The 18,389-nt window shown below is 40.0% G+C and overlaps 1 protein-coding gene across 1 annotated transcript in view; it reads right to left on the bottom strand.

Moving 5' to 3' along the window:
- The window catches only part of NOX4 (NADPH oxidase 4), a 149,353-nt gene that overhangs the window by 119,685 nt on the left and 11,279 nt on the right, over positions 1 to 18,389 (bottom strand). Inside the window, exons 3-5 of the mRNA XM_006092917.3 lie at positions 5,301 to 5,411; positions 3,643 to 3,727; positions 3,421 to 3,503 (exon numbers count right to left, since the gene is read on the bottom strand). Coding sequence (XP_006092979.1) covers positions 3,421 to 3,503; positions 3,643 to 3,727; positions 5,301 to 5,411 — 279 coding nt within the window. The remainder of the gene's footprint in view (positions 1 to 3,420; positions 3,504 to 3,642; positions 3,728 to 5,300; positions 5,412 to 18,389) is intronic.

The raw sequence follows: 18,389 nt of genomic DNA, 5'->3' as shown, positions 1-18,389 counted from the left end.
TTTGGTAGCAAAAGTGTTTGGTAATGCCCAGCCAGCGTGGCTCAGTGGTTGAGTGTCAACCTAGGAACCAGGAGGTCACGGTTGGATTCCCCGTCAGGGCACGTGCTCTGGTTGCGGGCTCGATCCTCAGTGTGGAGTATCCCACAGTGCAGGAGGCAGCCGATCAATGATTCTCTCTCATCATTGATGTTTCTGTCTTTCTCTCCCCTTCCCTTCCCCTCAGTTGGAGAACAACCACAAGACAGAGATAGAGTAGAGTATTGCCATTGAATAATCAGTCTGCAGTGGCACAATAAACAGAGTGCTCAACTGACTTGGAGCTCACACAAAATATAAAAGTGTTAGGAAATTGAGGTGAAAACAAATTCATTTTGGCATGCCAGGGAAAAAAGAAAATTATATTGAGGAGGTTGGACAAGGAAGGAGTAAGTGACTTGTGCATTGGACGACTCTAATGCCCTCCTCCCTTTCTAACCTTTTCTTACAGGTGAAATGTGGCTTTAATTAACAGTACATCATAAAGAACAACAGCTATTTAGTTGGGAACCTGTCTTCCTGGCTATTGTATTGGCATACGAGCACCTCGAATTACTTCTCTATAAAATGACAGAATTACTGCTCTGGCTGGTGGCTCAGTCGGTTGGAGTGTCATCCTGTAAACCAGAAGGTTGCAGGTTTGAATCTCAAGCAGGCACCTACCTAGGTTGTGGGTTTGACCCCATGTTGGGGGCGTAACAGGAGGCAACTAATCTATGTTTCTCCCATCAATGTTTCTCTCTCTCTCTCCCTTCTTCTCTCTCTAAAAATTAATAAAAACATAACCTTGGAGGAGGAATGTTTTAAAAAATGACAGAAATAAGAGACCTAATAAGTGACTCAAAATTGCTTAGTAAACCATTATAGTTTACATAAATACATGGAGGCAGTGATTCAAAATAAGACATGGCCTAGAAAGTACAAAACTCTACAATTCCCTCAAACCTAACGTTTGAGATATAGATAGGCCAAGAGCTCTGAGTTACTCACAAAGACAATCAAAATGAGAGAGGACTAGAATACTGAATAACCTAAAAATTATTTAAAGGATTTATAAGCTCCTGCCAGTGATCAAGTTAGAGAAGAGAAGAGGGTCTCATAAAAAGTTTACCAGGGCCCTAGCCAGTCTGGCCCTACCTCAGTGGATAAAGTGTTTGGCTGTGGACTTAAGGGTCCCAGGTTCAATTCCAGTCACGGCACATGCCTAGGTTGCAGGCTCGATCCCCAGCCCAGTCGGGGCACATGTGGGAGGCAACCAATTGATGCATCTCTCTCATATTGATGTTTCTCTCTGTATGTCTTTCCCCCTCCCTTCCACTCTCTCTGAAAATCAATGGAAAAATATCCTCGAGGGAGGATTAACAACAACAAAAAAAAAGTGACCAGGGAACTAGAAGCGGATTAATTAACAAGCAATGGCTAGGTTTCAAAGAAATAAAACAAAGAACATTTAAGTGAGACTCAACTTTGGCAAAGGTATAAAACATTATTTAAGCAAAACTATCTCCTACAGCTTCACCACTTCAGATATTAATAGTAAAAAAAATTCCCTTTATTTAAAATTAAAGACTTATATGTTAACTACATACTTACTTGTCAAAAGCATAAAGGCTTCCTTTGAGGAATAGCCATTCTTTTTTTTTTTTTTTAAAGACAGTAAATGCCTTGTGTCAATTTTTTTTTTAAATATATTTATTGATTTTTACAGAGAGGAAGGGAGAGAATAGAGAGTTAGAAACATCGATGAGAGAGAAACATCGATCAGCTGCCTCCTGCACATCTCCCACTGGGGATGTGCCCGCAACCCAGGCACATGCCCTTGACCGGAATCGAACCCGGGACCCCTCAGTCCGCAGGCCGACGCTCTATCCACTGAGCCAAACCGGTTTCAGCGGAATAGCCATTCTTTCTGAATTCTCCTGAGTAAAAGTTCTAGGTCAGTGATGGTGAACCTTTTGAGCTCAGCGTGTCAAATTTTGAAAAACCCTAACTTAATTCTGGTGCCGTGTCACATATAGAAATTTTTTGATATTTGCAACCATAGTAAAACAAAGATTTATATTTTTGATATTTATTTTATATATTTAAATGCCATTTAACAAAGAAAAATCAACCAAAAAAATGAGTTCGCGTGTCACCTCTGACACGCGTGTCATAGGTTCGCCATCACTGTTCTAGGCGGTAGCTGTATGAGATACATTCACCTTCTTTATAAGGCCTTTTAGGTCAAAAGAATTCAGAGCTTCTGATTTTAGTAAGCAGGGAGAAAGCTATGCCAGGCACTTTGTATAGATTTTCCATGTAATTTTAACAATAAAACAGTGAGGTAAGTAGAATCATCCCTGTTTTACAGATAAGAAAACAAAGGTTAGAAAGGTAATTTAGCTAAGGTCAGACCACTAGCCAGGGGCAGAATGTAGACCCCCTGGAAAACATGCTCATTCATGGCAATACACTACACCAACTCAGTTGTGGTTATTCTGCAACTGAACCAAAGAATAAATGAAGCTATGAATGTGCCAGTGTTTCATGATCCCCCTCCCTAGCTCTAATCCATCCCTAACCCTTATCACACCCTCGGCCCTCATCTCTTCCTGATCCGTACTCCATCCCGACTCGGCTGCAAGGGAGTTCTAATCCCATCCCTAAGCCTCTCCCCATCTCTCACCACCAAAGGGGGCAACTACCAATGGAAAGATAGATGTTCAGGAATGAGAAAGTAAAGAAATGCTTGGTAATAATTTAAAAGCTTAAAGTTTAATATATCTTGGTTATAGCTGTATCCAAAGACTCCTGGTTCAAAATGGCCTTACATAACTATCCAGACCAAAGGTCCCTAGCACCAAAATAGCTCTATTCTACAAATAACAACCAGATGAAAATGTAAGGAGCTATGCCGCTGAGATAATTAATCCCTCAGACTGTAAACTATTATAACAAATTCTTCCCTAAGAACTTCATATATGCATGTTCTCCAGGCAGAAGGGCAGCTGGGGATAAAACCTACATAATCCATCTCCAGAGTCTATGCACTAAATCATATATTTATTACTTTCTGCTCCAAAATATTTTAAAGCATTATAGAAATACTCAGGATAAAAATTTATTTTAAAATGATTCTTAAAAATCAAAAGATTCTCACTTTATATTTTAACTTGGAATTGAGCAGGATGAATTTCCACAAACTTTTGAAATATGCTCCTCTAAGCAAGTATCATTTTCAAAGAAATATTTATCAACTATAATTTTGGCTGATATCGTATTCAATGAATGTACATTTTGCAATCCAATTTTGATGCATTTACACTCCTATCATATCCTTACTTTCAGAGCTTAAAAACTTTCAGTTTGCTTCTTTCAATCTTTTTAAATTAAATTATTTACCTCTAGGAAACAATCATTACCAGCTTGGAGGTCAAACTTAGCATAAGACACACGTATTTTCTGTAGCACCAATAGACAACACTCTTTAAAAACATGGAAGAGAAAATTAAGCTGTATAAGAAAATCACGAGTTTGTGACAGCAAATAATTTATAGAATAATAAAAATACCATTTATAACATATGATTATAACATAATATTAAACAGCTTTTGGTTTTCTCACCTGAGAAAATACAGATGGTAACACCACAGATGATATGGAATGTTCTGCTTTTATCCAACAACCTTCTGGTTCTCCTGCTTGGAACCTACAGGACAACCATTTACTATTGTAAAAATGATGCAGTAAATAACGTATGTGTACAAAGCTTTTCACTACAGCATTTTTACAATATCAGTGTTTTAGAAACATGACAGAGGCCTATCAAGTTAAAAAGCAATGAGACAAATTATGATATATCTAATCAAGGGAACACTCAAACTATTAAATAGAATGTGAGAAGACTTATTATTGATATGAAGAAATGTGCAAGACTTATTGTTAGGCAAGAGTTATAAAACAGAAAATCTTATATTGTTTAAAATTAGTAGCATTCTATGTTAACATATCCGTAGGTATTTACCCCAAATTGTAATCAGCAGTTGTCCTGACAGAGAAATGCTAGGAGAAACCTTCACTGATTACTTCAGATATTTCTGGAATTTTTGAATTTCACTATATATATATGATTTCCTTTTGCAGTAAAAATAAAGAAAGATTATTTTTTAAATAAAGCAATTCCATTTATGGTTTTAAATGCCTGTTTGGTCTTAAGAAAAATAAAATGTCAAGCATCTTTGAATAACTATGTTTCACACTCAGGGACGATTCTTTAAGACATTAAATACTGAAGGACTTAGGTGGGCCCTTGTCTTCTCCTGCCATTTATCTTCTCCTTCTTCATGCCAAGCCAATGGCCAGCCACAGAGATCACAACCTAGCATTTTACAATTAGGCAACCAAGAGTTATTTCCACAAATTGCCACAGTAAAAGCAAAGAGTTTCCAAATGTAATCACATGAAAAGGTTGAGAATTTTTACGGTAGTAAATCCAGTCATATAAAGTTCACAGGACAGCAAAGTGACCTCACATTAACAACTCCTTTTAAAATATCAGTATCTATCCAGTGGTGCCTTACCATCTTAGAGAAGAAATAACCACAGCACAGCATACACCACACACACACACACACACACACACACACACACACAAGGATACTTGACAAAAGAATTTCAAAGTGCTTTTCTGTTCTCTCAAATCCTTCATTTTACAACACTAAATATCCACACATGACACCACTACTTAATCAAGACGTTTTCTAAGCCTATTACGTGGCTCAAAACAGGTATGTATTTTAAGAGATAAATTGCCACCAACACTAACACTCACTCTATGCATTGCTCAAAAACCACAGGGCTTGAGTGTGTTCGCAGGGACTGAACTAAATGAAAAACAGGATCGCGGTGAGGCAGAGTACTGTGGAAAGAGCTCAGGAGTAGGACTGATCTTAGCTCTGCCTTTCATAGGTCTCGTGATCTTCAAGTTGCTTAAACCCTCTATGCCTCAGCTTCTGCATCTGCAATATCTGATTACAGAATCATTGTGAGGCTTCACAGCTATATATGTGAAGTGCTTAGCATAGTCTATGACCCTCTGTCTTTAGTGCTGTTTTCTGGAATAGTTCACTAATCATCTTGGCAGGGGACATGGTCTTCCCTGTCATGTTTGAAGCAATCGCTCTAGCAGAAAATCAGACCACAAGAACTAAGCAGGGCTAACCTGCTGCCGTTGCACTGGATTGGCATGCTGCAATCTGTGACTAGAATTCTATGTGTCTTACCTTCTGGGATCCTCGAAGGTAAGCAAGGAGTGTCCGGCACATGGGTAACAGGATGAGGCTGCAGTTGAGGTTTAGAACAGATGCGGAGGCTCTGCTTAGACACAATCCTAGCTGAACAAAGAAAGCCAGGGTCAAAACACAGCCAAAGACACAGGTAAACTGAAAGCATGCTGCAGACCTCACCCTGCTCCCTTTAAGGATTGTGGTAAATGCCAAGTGTTGAATAACCTCCCACTTTTCCCTCACCAAAACCCCAAGAGAAACTGGTTTCTTTCTGCTCTGCACTGCCATAAAAGTTAGACCTCTCATTTATACTACTGTTATTCTGGCCTGAGAACATTTTTCCAGCACAAGGTCAATTTCTTGTTCCGCCCCACCATGCTGTTCTGGTATCCAGAGCCCTAGAGAGCCTCCATCTATTCTTCACTTCCACACTGCCGCAGTGTTGAATCCTTTGTTCATCGATAAGATACCGAGAACATCAAACGAAGCTTTGTGTTTATGTTTTCTATATATATTTGAGGTGTTTTTTTTTAAAAAATTGCAGTTGACATTCTCTCTCTAGAACACTCTGAGCCTCCACACAGCCCCCTTCCACACCACCACCTGCCTGTAAGCTCTTCACCTTACTAACTACCCATCTTTCAGGTTTCATCGTCAGCACAACTCTAGAGTTTGACCCTGACACAAAATTAGGAGAGGTCCCAGATCAGCTGTGTCTCATGCAAAGCTAATCAAAACCACATTACACTTTTCAAAAAAAAAATTGTTCCCCTTCGGTATTGATGCAATACTTTTTGGCAACTAATTTTAATCCAATTCTTGGTAGATTGTCATCTGCTATTGTCTGGTACTACCCACATTCTTCATATGAATAGTTTATCACTTGAAAACAAGAGACGAGGTCATATCTGTACACTTGTCCAGAAATAAGCATAAAATTACTATTTTAAGGATATTGGCTAAGAAGTAAGTGCAACTCAGATGCTTTTCTTATGTTAAAATGGTTCGTGCCCTGAGATTTCCAACTTAACTCTTGGCAAAATAGCAAGTCCGTTACACATTCTTTATTGTCAGTATGTGAAATATTATTCCTGAAGGGGAAACCAGGTAATAAGTAGTGTCAGAAAAGCAATAATTTTCATTGACTTATATAAAAAATTTAATATTTCCAGTTAGGCTATTTCTATACCATAAGTCAGAACACCTTAGGGAGACTGTTCATTACATGTACCAGTAACTGGACAAATAGAATAATCCTCTACAGACTATCTTAAAAAATGTTAAATATATGCCAAAACCGGTTTGGCTCAGTGGATAGAGCGTCGGCCTGCGGACTGGAAGGTCCCAGGTTCGATTCCGGTCAAGGGCATGTACCTGGGTTGCGGGCACATCCCCAGTGGGAGATGTGCAGGAGGCAGCTGATCGATGTTTCTCTCTCATCGATGTTTCTAACTCTCTATCTCTCTCCCTTCCTCTCTGTAAAAAATCCTCTACAGGCTATCTTAAAAAATGTTAAATATAATTTTCTCACCTCAATCAGAAATATCATTATCCTTTGAAAGTGATGGGTTTTTGTTATTTAGGTCTCCAGAGAAATAGAATAATTTTTATCTCTTTTGACCTGGCTTCTGTACATAAAAAATTTTTAGCTCAAAGGATTTTAGATAATATTTTTGCCAACAATACTAATTTAGCAGGACAATAATTCATTTAAAATATATCAGTTAAAAATCTATTAAATTTAGGACTTAAGGGATACAAATAAGTTATCCAAATTTCCTTTGTGGTTCAATGCATTAAAGAAAATTCTTATACTTCATTTTCTAACTATTTTTGTGTGTCTGGAGTGTTTTATTATGTTGTTTACATTAAATCACTCAGCAATTTAATTCAAAGTGGCTCTAAGTGTCCCCTTGGGATAGATGGAGTTTATTTTGGCATTCCACTTCTTCCTTTAGATGCTGCAAGATCTAACCAGAAATTTTACCCAGGACTCATTTCCTCATCTGTTTGTTCTTGAATGTGCTTAGCTCTTTAAACTAAGATGAAAACACTTTGTTAGGTTATCAGAGTACAAATTCCCTCATTCAGAAGCTGTGGCGAAAGTGAGAAAAATGGAGACAGATCAAAATCAAGTGGCACAATCGCCGGCTTACTACCTGGGTAACATTCTACAAACCAGGGCATCTGCTTTGTTTATTATTCATTCATGACTCCTTAAGAATAAACTGCCTCAAATGGTTTCTGAAAAGAAATGACTGCCTAACTTATGCGCCCTTCCCACTCATGGGAATAACTTGCTTCACCATTCCTTGGGACCTTAACCAGCTAGTCTAGTTTTCAAATTTCATTCAGGTTAGTTGTCACTAGATGGCAGTGTTACTTTCACATTTAAAATCCTACCTGTCAAGGTCTCTAAAATATAATGGAGAATACCGTATGTAATTTTTAAAACTATAAGTATGATTTAGATAGATATTAATAAAACATAGCTTAGTTCTTGCTATAGACGGAATGTTTGTGTCCCAAAATTCACATGTGGAAACCTAATGCGATGGCATTTGGAGGTAGAGCCTTTGGGAGGTAGTGAGGATTAGATAAAATCATGAAGGTAGAATCCAAGTTATGATTAGTGACCTTAAAGAGGAGAAAGAGACCAGAGCTCTCCTCCCTCTTCTCCATGGAAAGACAAAGCAAGCCAAGAAGAGATCCCTCACCCGACAGTGAATCTGCTGGTACCTTGATCTTGAACTCCCCAGCCTCTGGAACCGTGAAAAATTAATGTTTGTTGTGTAAGCTACTCAGTCTATGGTATTTTGTTATAGCAGCCCAAACTAAGACAGTCCTATAAAAAAATTGTAAGACACTATGCCATTTGAAGCAAGTGATGAGTATAACACCTGGGTATATCAAGTGGCTGGTTATTTTCCTAAAAATCTCAAACTCCTGGTTTCTTATCTTAAATCTGCCACTTAATAACTATGAGTCTTGATCTGGTTAACTACCCTAATCTGTAAAGTTGACAAAGATAAAATGTCTTTACCTGTAAAGTTAATATAATGTAATATACTTAGCTCTTAGGACTTTTGTGAAAAAAGTCTTTAAAAATGCAAGCACTATATAAAATGAATGTATCGCCTTAGGGTCACCATATCCCATTCTTTCTCTAAATGTTCTCTTCAATACTTTGTAGGAAGTGTCCCGCTTACATTACTCACTCAGCACATATTAGTGTGATTTGCACATATTGCAAGGCACCAGGGGTTCAACAGTGAACTAAGAACAGAAAATGCCTTTTGCCTTCGGATGCTTATATTTTAGCAGGAAAAGCAGATATTGAATCACAGAGTTACATAATCAAATGTAAACTGTAACAGTGGTCAATGCTGAGAATGAGAAATACAGAGTATGAGCATGTGTGACAGGACATGAGATCTCAGTAGGAAGGTTAAAAACACTTCCGTGCTTAAGTTAAAAATGAACCGAGGCCGGGAGGGTGACAGCAGGCGTCATCTAGGAATAAGAAGGCCATCCATGCAGAAAAATAACAGCATGACAACTGATGTGTGGCAAATGGGAACACGGTGTGCACTTGAGAAATTACTAGAAGGCCAACATGGTTGAACTGGAAATGGAGGGCGATACAATATAAAACTGGAGAAGCAGGTAGCAGTAGACCTTGCTGGACTTTGTGGGCCATGTTAAGAATGGGTACCCTTATCCTACAATGAATGCAGAGTGACTGTGTCTTAAGCAGGGAGGTGGTATGAAGAGACTAGTATGTGGTAATAATTACTCTGAATGAAGTGTGAAGAACCAATTGGAAGTAAGTAATTTTGGCAATTATATTACCTACTGTAATCACCACAAAAGCGAAATTTTGTTTGAGACAGGACTACATTTTATGGCAATTATATCTAAGTCTGATATAAAAAAAGGGGGAGATTCAGTTTTGACTAAATATTTTACTAAATTTATTTTTGCTAATTCACTAAAATATACTTCTAAAGTTGGAGGAAAAAACACATACACACACAAAAACAGCCTAACCCACATCCTACTATCCACCCAGTGTCTACCCACAACCCTGACCGAAGGTTGCATTTTCCCATAGACAGCAGCTTATCCCATCGTCAAATCTTCTCTTTTGTTTTCCTACAGATGAAATCTGTCCCTGTAACTTCCATCCACTAGGTTACTCTAGATATTCCCAAGACAGACATTCAAACATGGAAGAGGAAAGTGGAATGATTTCCTAGTCCAATTTTGTTTTCTTTATGCTAAACAAACTGGGTGCCTATAAAATTCTTCATACAATTTTAAGACTCCCTTATCATCTCAGTGTCCTTGCCCAAGACACAGACTAAATGTACACAGCAGCACTGAAGATCATCATTTCACTCACTAAGGACATGGTCTGCTTATTCAGTCTGGGGTAACTATGTCACATAATGGCTCATCTTGAGTTTGCAACATATAGATTTTCTTGCATGAAATATTACTAAGCAATAACCCCCTCTATCCTATAGGGAAAAAATGGAGGTGTGAGAGAGCACATATAAATGCAAGAACTTATTAGCTTTAGCCCATTATATTATACTAGAGGCCCAGTGCACAAAAATTTGTGCACTCAGGGGTAGCAGGTTCCTCAGCCCGGCCTGTGCCCTCTCACAGTCTGGGACCCCTCGGGGGTGACCACTTGCTGGCTTAGGCCTGCTCCCCGGGGGGTTGGGCCTAAGCTGGCAATCAGACATCCCTCTGGCAGCCCAGCAGCCCTCAGGGGATGCCCACTTGCCAGCAGGGAGCAGACCTAAGCTGCAGTCGGACATCCTTAGCGCTGCTGAGGAGGCAGGAGAGGCTCCCACCACCACCACTGTACTGGCAGCCATCAGCCAGGCTTCTGGCTGAGCAGAGCTCCCTGCTGTGAGAGCGACTGACCACCAGAGGCAGCTCCTGCATTGAGCGTCTGACCCTGGTGGTCAGTGTGTGTCATAGTGACCAGTCATTCCCAGTCTTTCTGCTGTTAGGGTCAGTTTGCATATTACCCTTTTACTATATAGGATAGAGGCCTGGTGCACGGGTGGGGGTTGGCTGGTTTGCTCTGAAGGGTGTCCCCGATCAGGGTGGGGGGTCCCGCTTGGGTGCCTGGCCAGCCTGGGTGAGGGGCTGAGGGCTGTTTGCAGCTGGTCACACCCCCTTCAGGGTGGGGGTCCCCACTGGGGTGCCTGGCCAGCCTGGATGAGGGGCTGAGGGCAGTTTTCAGGCTGGCCTGCGACTGAAGCTCCCAGCCTCTCCTTTTTTTCTTTTTTCTTTTTTATTCTGGGATTTATTTACCTTCTATAATTGAAACTTTCTGGCTGTCACTGGAGCTAAGAGCCAGCTCCGTGGCCACAGCCGGCTGAAAGCAGGTATCTGGGGTTTGTTTAGCTTCTATAATTGAAACTTTGTTGCTTTTGGAGCTTAGAGCAGGCCGCTGCAGGCGGGGTACCTTGGCTTCCTCCATTACTGGAGCAACCAAGCCTCCTGCTCCCTTCAGCTGCATGGCTGCCGGACGCCATATTTGTTGGCGGTTAATTTGCATATCTCGCTGATTAGCCAATGGGAAGCGTAGCAAAGGTACAGTCAATTACCCTTTTTGTCTTTTATTAGATAGGACTAGAAGCCCGATGCATGAAAATTCGTGCAAGAGTTGGCTTTCCTTCCCTGGGCTGCCAGCACCAGCTTCCCTCTGGCACCTGGGACCCAGGCTTCCCTCCTCTGGCTGCCAACAGGCACCTGGGACCTGGGAAGCTTCCCTTCGGCCCTCACTTCATCCAGGAAGGACATCTGGAAGGACATCTGGTCTAATTAGCATATTACCCTTTTATTATTATAGACTAGAGGCCTGGTGCATGACATTTGTGCACTGAGGCCAGGGGTTCCTCAGCCCCGCCTGTGCCCTCTCGCAGTCCAGGAGCCCTTGTGGGATGTCCCCATGGGGAGCGGGCCTAAGCTGGAATTCAGACATCTTTAGTGCTACCATAGAGACGGGAGAGACTCCTGTCACCGTGAGCCCGGCTACTGGCTGAGCAGCACCCCCCCCTGTGGAAATGCACTGACCACCAGGGGGAAGCTCCTGCGTTGAGCGCCTGACCCCTGGTGGTCAGTGCACATCATAGCGACTGATTGTTCTACTGTTTGGTCAATTTGCATATTACCCTTTTATTATATAGGACTTGTTATGAATCCTATATTCTGATGTATTTCCTTATTAATTTGCCTTAGCTGAAAGTTTTACAATCACATTTTCTACATTCTCATCCAAGTTCTTGACAAAGCTATAAAAATGTAACAAAATCCTACTGAGATAGTTTACTCTAGAGAGAACTTGCAAAGTACCTTTTCTGGTAAATTAACTTTTAAGTAAACATTTTTCTTTCAAGTGGGCATTTTCGCAACAATTGGGGAAAATATAAAATGACATTCTACATGTAAATACCTATACATAACTATTATTTAAAGGGATCTGAAAAGGCCAGAGGAGTATTAATAGTAAGCTTTAATAATTAGTCATTTTTCTAGCTATCTCTTGGTAAGTCAACAATTAATCACTTCCAGGGAAAAAATAAGGATAAAAATTACCATAGAGGTTCATTTATAAAATATTTTTATATTCGTATTTGGTATTTCATGTTAGTCTAAAATTATGTAAATTTGTACTCATTAAGGTCAATTTTTTAGACTCTTTTTCCCCAAGAAAATATCTTTATTCAATCCAAATGAAGCCTACACAATACCTAATGCTTACCTATTTTATAATCACAGAACTGTGGCTCTTTCATGAGGACTTACAAGTCACCAGTCCAACCTTCTTTTTGCCTCCACTTACATCCTTAGTTTATAAAGAAGCAAGGGCTGGAAGCCTCCCTCCATACTCTCTGTCATTTCCCTAACAGCACTTTACTCCCTTGAACAGAGATGTGAATGCAGACACCTTGTTTGGGGTTCTTTCCAAACCACAATACTTTCTTACTCATTCAGTTGCTTACACTTTTATTCAACAAGCACCTTTCCCTATCATTTTAGGTAAATCTTTACGCAAGATTTCCCTAATCTGACTGTACACTGAAACCACTTGATGGTGTAAAGATAAACATACTTCCTGAAATTCTGATTCCTGAGATCTGGAGCAGGGCCCTCTAGAGGTACAACCCAACTTAGCAATCACTGTTTATATTTTGATATCAGACAAATTTGAGTTTGACTCACCTTTACTAACTATGTGGCCTTAGGCGAATTTCTTACCCTGTCATTTTCCTCATCTATAAAAAAAAAAATGACACTGCATCTACACCAAAGTTTTTTATATTAAACTAGAGGCCCGTTGCACAAAATTTGTGTACAGTTAGGGTCCCTAGACCTGGCTGGCAATCAGGGCTGATCTGTGGGGTGACTGGTGGGGTGATTGGGGGTCCCCCACTGGCACCGCCTTGGCTGGCCTGGTGCCACGCACTCACTGGCCCCACCCCCTGCCATTGCCACCAGTTGCCTCCCTCTGCAGGGTGATCAAGGGGCCCCTGCTGGCACCTGCCGTGGCTGGCCTGGTGCCACCTGCTCACTGGTCGGGGCCTGCGGGCAGCTCCTGCATTGAGCGCCTGCCCCCTGGTGGTCAGTGCACATCATAGCAACCAGTCATTCCACCATTCGATTGATTTGCATATTAGGCTTTTATTATATAGGACTAGAGGCCCGGTGCATGAAAATTCATGCACTGGAGTGGGGGTTCCCTCAGCCCAGCCTGCCCTCTCACACAGTCTGGGAGCTCTCAGGGGCAGGAGGCAACCCAGCGATCAGGGGAAAGCGACACCTCCATCACATCTCTAATGCTGCCACTGCCAGCAGCGCAAGCCTCAGCCAGCCCTGGTTACCTGAGCCTCAGGTGGCCCTGGGCAGCTGGGCAGCTGCCATCCAAGGCTTGCCTGCATCTCAGGCCAGCCCTGGGTGGCTGGGCAGCCGACATCCGAGGCTTCCATGCGCCTCAGGCCGGCCCTGGGCGGCTGGGGGGCCGAGGGGACTAGGTGCTGCCATCCTGTGGCTGTGGGTGCCGCCATCTTTGAGGGTGTGGCAATTAGCATATTCCCTCCTTATTTGCTGTGGGCACTGCCATCTTTGAGGGTGGAGCAGTCAACTAGCATACTCCCTCCTTATTAGATAGGATGAACTTGAATGGTATTTAGTGCACTCCTGACATATAGTAACAAATCAACTGAAGCTATTATCATCACCCTGGTCCCTGGTCATCCACAAACCAGACCTAGTTCCAGAATTTAATTGCTCTTCTGGCATAGCTTCCTGCATATCACTCTTTTCAAGGACTGTTTCCATCCTCAGCTCCAGAGGGTGATGCTATAGAAGCTATGCTCTGGAAGCTGAACTTTATTCCACTCAACTGTATCTAAAGAATTCAAAGAAAGTTCTAATAGCTGATAGGTATTCAAAAACATATGACAGGTGAATAAATGAATGAGCCTATGAAATGATCCTTCAATGTCCTCATTTTGAAAACTAAGGAAAAAAAGAATCAGAACTAAAAGTGATGACTATCTAGAGATCTATCTAGCTCATATCTAGGATCAGAGCTCGAGACCTGCTCTCGTCATCATACCATATTACCCAGGATAGCAACTCTGCCTCCACTTCCCTACCTCCCACCATTCTGGAGAATGGGATTTACTCTGTGAAACTAAGCAACACCCATTTGAATAATTTAGAATATAATGGACATTCCATGAGAACAAGATTGCACTTAAGAATTAAAAACTGCCCTAACCAGTTTGGTTCAGTTGATAGAGCATCGGCCTGGGGACTGAAGGGTCCCAGGTTCGATTCCGGTCAAGGGCATGTACCTTGGTTGTGGGCACATCCCCAGTAGGGAGTGTGCAGGAGGCAGCTGATCGATGTTTCTCTATCATCGATGTTTCTAACGCTCTATCCCTCTCCCTTCCTCTCTGTAAAAAATCAATAAAATATATTTAAAAAAAGAATTAAAAACTGACATTTCAATGAAGGCCTATTTCAAAAGATTTAATATAAAACCAGTAATGAATAACATGTCATGCGCAACCAGAAAGCAGTTAATAATAACTGGAGTAATTATTTCTTTTTTAAAAAATCCTAAAATAAGCTACCAATTCAGCTCTTGGGGTATATCTAAAAGTTCATGAATGTTCCTTCATGACATAATAAACTGCAATTCATTCCAAATGACTGAATGGATCATTAGGTACAGACAATTTACCTAAACTTCGTGATGCACACATACCGTAGTCCCTCGTTATCCACAGGAGATACATTCCAACACCCTCTGTAGTCTGCAGATAGTACCAAACCCTATGTACCAGTATACCATGTTTTTCCCCATACAGTTTGGCCCTCTGTACCTGTGGGTTTTGCATCCACAGACATGAAGGGCTAACCAAGAGACTTGAGCATCTGCAGATTTTGGTATCCTCGGTGGTCCTGAACTAAACCCCCCAGATACCAGGGGACAACTGTATGTACATACTTATGATAAAGTTTAACTTATAAAGTAGGTATAGTAAGAGCTTAACAACAATAACGAAGAATAAAACAGGATAACTGTAACAATATACTGTAATAAAAATTATGTGAATGGGGCATTGTTAACTAAAATAGGGTTGTGTGATGACAAGCACGGCAATAACAGAACAGTTGATCTGATAACCTAGAGAGCTACTAAGTGCCTGACAGGCAGGAAGCGTATACTATGTGCATTCTCTGAACAAAGGGATGATTCACATACCAAGCAAGACACAGCAGCACAGAGATTTTATCATGTTTCTCAGGAGAATGCACAATTTAAACCTTATGAATGTTTACTTCTGGAATTCTCCATTTGATAGTTTCAGACCTCAGTTGACCATGGTTAACTGAAACTGTGGAAAGCAAAACTACAGATAAGGAGGGGGAGGGGAACTGAATTTAAGCAGTAGACTCTTCTGACAAACTCTTCAGAGTTTAATTGGTCAACATGCAATGGCTCACACTAGTTCCACTCCTGATAAAGCAATACAGTAAATCAAATGTAAGATGATATCCTATATAATAAAACCCTAACATGCAAATCAACTGAACAGCAGAACGACTGGTCACTATGACGTGCACTGACCACCAGGGGGCAGATGCTCAACGCAGGAGCTCCCCCCTGGTGGTCAGTGCGCTCCCACAGGCAGAGCACTGCTCAGCCAGAAGGCTGGCTCATGGCTGGCGAGCACAACGGTGGTGGCTTACAGGAGCCTTTCCCACCTGCCTCCACTGCAGGAGGGCAGTAAAGAGTGAAGGGTCCTGGACTGTGACAGCCCCAGACTGCGAGAGGGATCCCGGAATGCGAGAGGGCACAGGCCAGGCTGAGGGACAAACCCCCTTCCCCCACCAGTGCACAAAATTTCATGCATCAGGCCTCTAGTATTAGTATAATAGAGAAACTGTAAATCAAATTAATTTTTTTCTTAAAAATAACTAACATTGAATAAAGGAAAAGTATCACACCATGATATTTCTTTTCAAAATAAAATAACATACAGACCTACTAATTAAAATGCTCATGTAAATTTCTACAAGGATACTCAGTACAGTATGATCTATAATACAAAACCAAAAAGCATAGGACTAAAATGGCCAATGGTAGAAAGATGTAAAATAAATTATGGTACACATTATGGGCTACTATGTAGCTATTAAAAATAAGTTAAGCTTGCATAAGAAAAATTAATAATAATATGTGTGAGATATTACTGAATTAACAATATGCATGTATATATGTGTACCAAAAATGCAGACATAGATATAGATGTAGACAATGACATAGATTATATGGATACAAATGGTTACTTCTTAGAAGTAAAGGAAATTTTCTAACTGTATCATCAATATTCAGTATTCAAAAGCATTTTTTTGAAGTGTAATGTATTCTATCAATTAAGCATAAAGAACTAACTGGACAAATAATAAAAATACACAAGAAATGAAATCAATGGGTTAGTATATTTGAAATCATCATCATAATAATAATGGCCATATTCCCCACAGCAATATATAGGTTTAATGCAATCCCTATAAAAATTTTCATGGTATTTTTTAAAGATTTGTATGGAACCACAAAAAACCCTGAATAGCCAAAGCAATCCTAAGGGAGGAAAAACAAAAAGCTAAAGATATCACATTCCCTGACTTCAAATTTTACTACAAAGACACAATAACCCAAATGCATGATATTGGCAGAAAAACAGACACACAGACCAATGAAATAGAATTGAGAGCCCAGAAATAAATGCACATGTATATCGGCAAATAATTTTTGACACAGGAGCCAAAAACATACAATGGAGAAAAGAAAGGCTCTTCAATAAATGGTGCTGGGAAACAGTGGAAAGACATATGCAAACAAATGAAACCAGACTACTTATCACCATACACAAAAATCAACTCAAAATGAATAAAAGACCTAAATATAAGACCTAAAACAATAAATTACATAGAATAGAACAGAGGTACTAAACTATGGACCTTGGTCTGAGAGGGGATTTTATGAATTTGACCATAAAGAGAATTAAAAGCAAAATAAACTAATGGAACTATATCAAGCTAAAAGGCTTCTGCACAGCAAAACAAACCACCAACAAAACAAAAATGCAACCAACTAAATGGAATAAATTTGCAAACACAACCACTGATAAGGTGTTACTATCCAAAATATATGAAGAACTCAAACAACTGAACATCAAACATATAAACAATCCAAAAAAAAATGGGCAGAGAACCTGAACAAATACTTCTCCCAATAAGACATACAGATAGCCACAAGATATATGAAAAGATAATCAACTTCACTAGCTGTTAGGGAAATGCAATCAAAATTACAATGAGATAGCTCATGCCTGTTAGAATGGCTATTATCAACAGGACAAATAAATGTTGGAGAGGTTGTGGAGAAAAAGGAACCCTTGTTCACTGCTGGTGGAATGTAAACTGGTGCAGTCACTATGGAAAACAGGATAGAGGTTCCTCAAAAAATTAAGAACAGATTTACCATATAACCCAGTAACCCCTCTTCTGGGTATCCACCCAAAAATTTGGAAGCATTTAAACATAAATTCACTATGTTTATTGCAGTATTATTCATGGTGGCCAACACATAGAAACTATCAAAGTCTTTCGGTAGATGATCGGATTAAGAAGATGTGGTACATATATACAATGGAATACTACTCACTCATAAAAAAGGATGAAATATTGCCATTTGCAACAACTTGGATAGATATTGAGAATATCATGCTAAGTGAAATAACTCAGACAGAAAAAGTCAAGAACCATATAATTCACTCATGTGGAATATAAAACTGAAAGCAACAAATGAACAAACAATACAGAAAAACAAAAACTCATAGACACAGAACAGTATAGTGGTTACCAGAGGAAAAAGGAAGGTGGGGGAAGTTAAAGTATAAAAGTTGTCAAATATATGGTAACATAAGGAGGTTTGACTTTGGGAGGCAAACACGTAATGCAATATACAGATGATGTATCATAGACTTGTACACTTGAAAGCTCTATAAGTTTATTAACCATTGTCACCGCAACAAATTTAATTAATTTTTTTAAAAAAATAAAAACTGATAGGCAAAGTTTTTACATTATAAAACCAGTAAACTACCTTATAATACTTACACTATGAGTATATTTCTTATCATGACACTATTTGAAGTAGCAGGAAATTTGAGATCATCTAAATGTTCAGTTTCTCAAAGAATAGATATCTGTAGCAGAAACAAACCATAGAATATGAGGCGGCTATAAGAAGCAAAGGACCAAAGAAACACACAGACACATCTGTAGACTCTGAAAACATAATACTGGGTGAAAAGAAGCAAGAAACAAAATGAGTTCTATGCACAATATCATTCTTGTGGATTGAAAGAAACATATGCATAAAATACCAAAAGAAGAATACATGTCAGCACATTATTAGAAAGGTTGCTAATGTAGAGCGAAAGGAATTGGAGCCTGGAGTGTGAGAAATAATGAATG

Source organism: Myotis lucifugus, unplaced genomic scaffold (genome assembly GCF_000147115.1).
Source record: "Myotis lucifugus unplaced genomic scaffold, Myoluc2.0 scaffold_106, whole genome shotgun sequence".
Classification (NCBI taxonomy): domain Eukaryota; kingdom Metazoa; phylum Chordata; class Mammalia; order Chiroptera; family Vespertilionidae; genus Myotis; species Myotis lucifugus.
The sequence above is the reverse complement of the archived record's forward strand: the minus strand, read 5'-3'. Positions and strand labels throughout refer to the sequence as shown.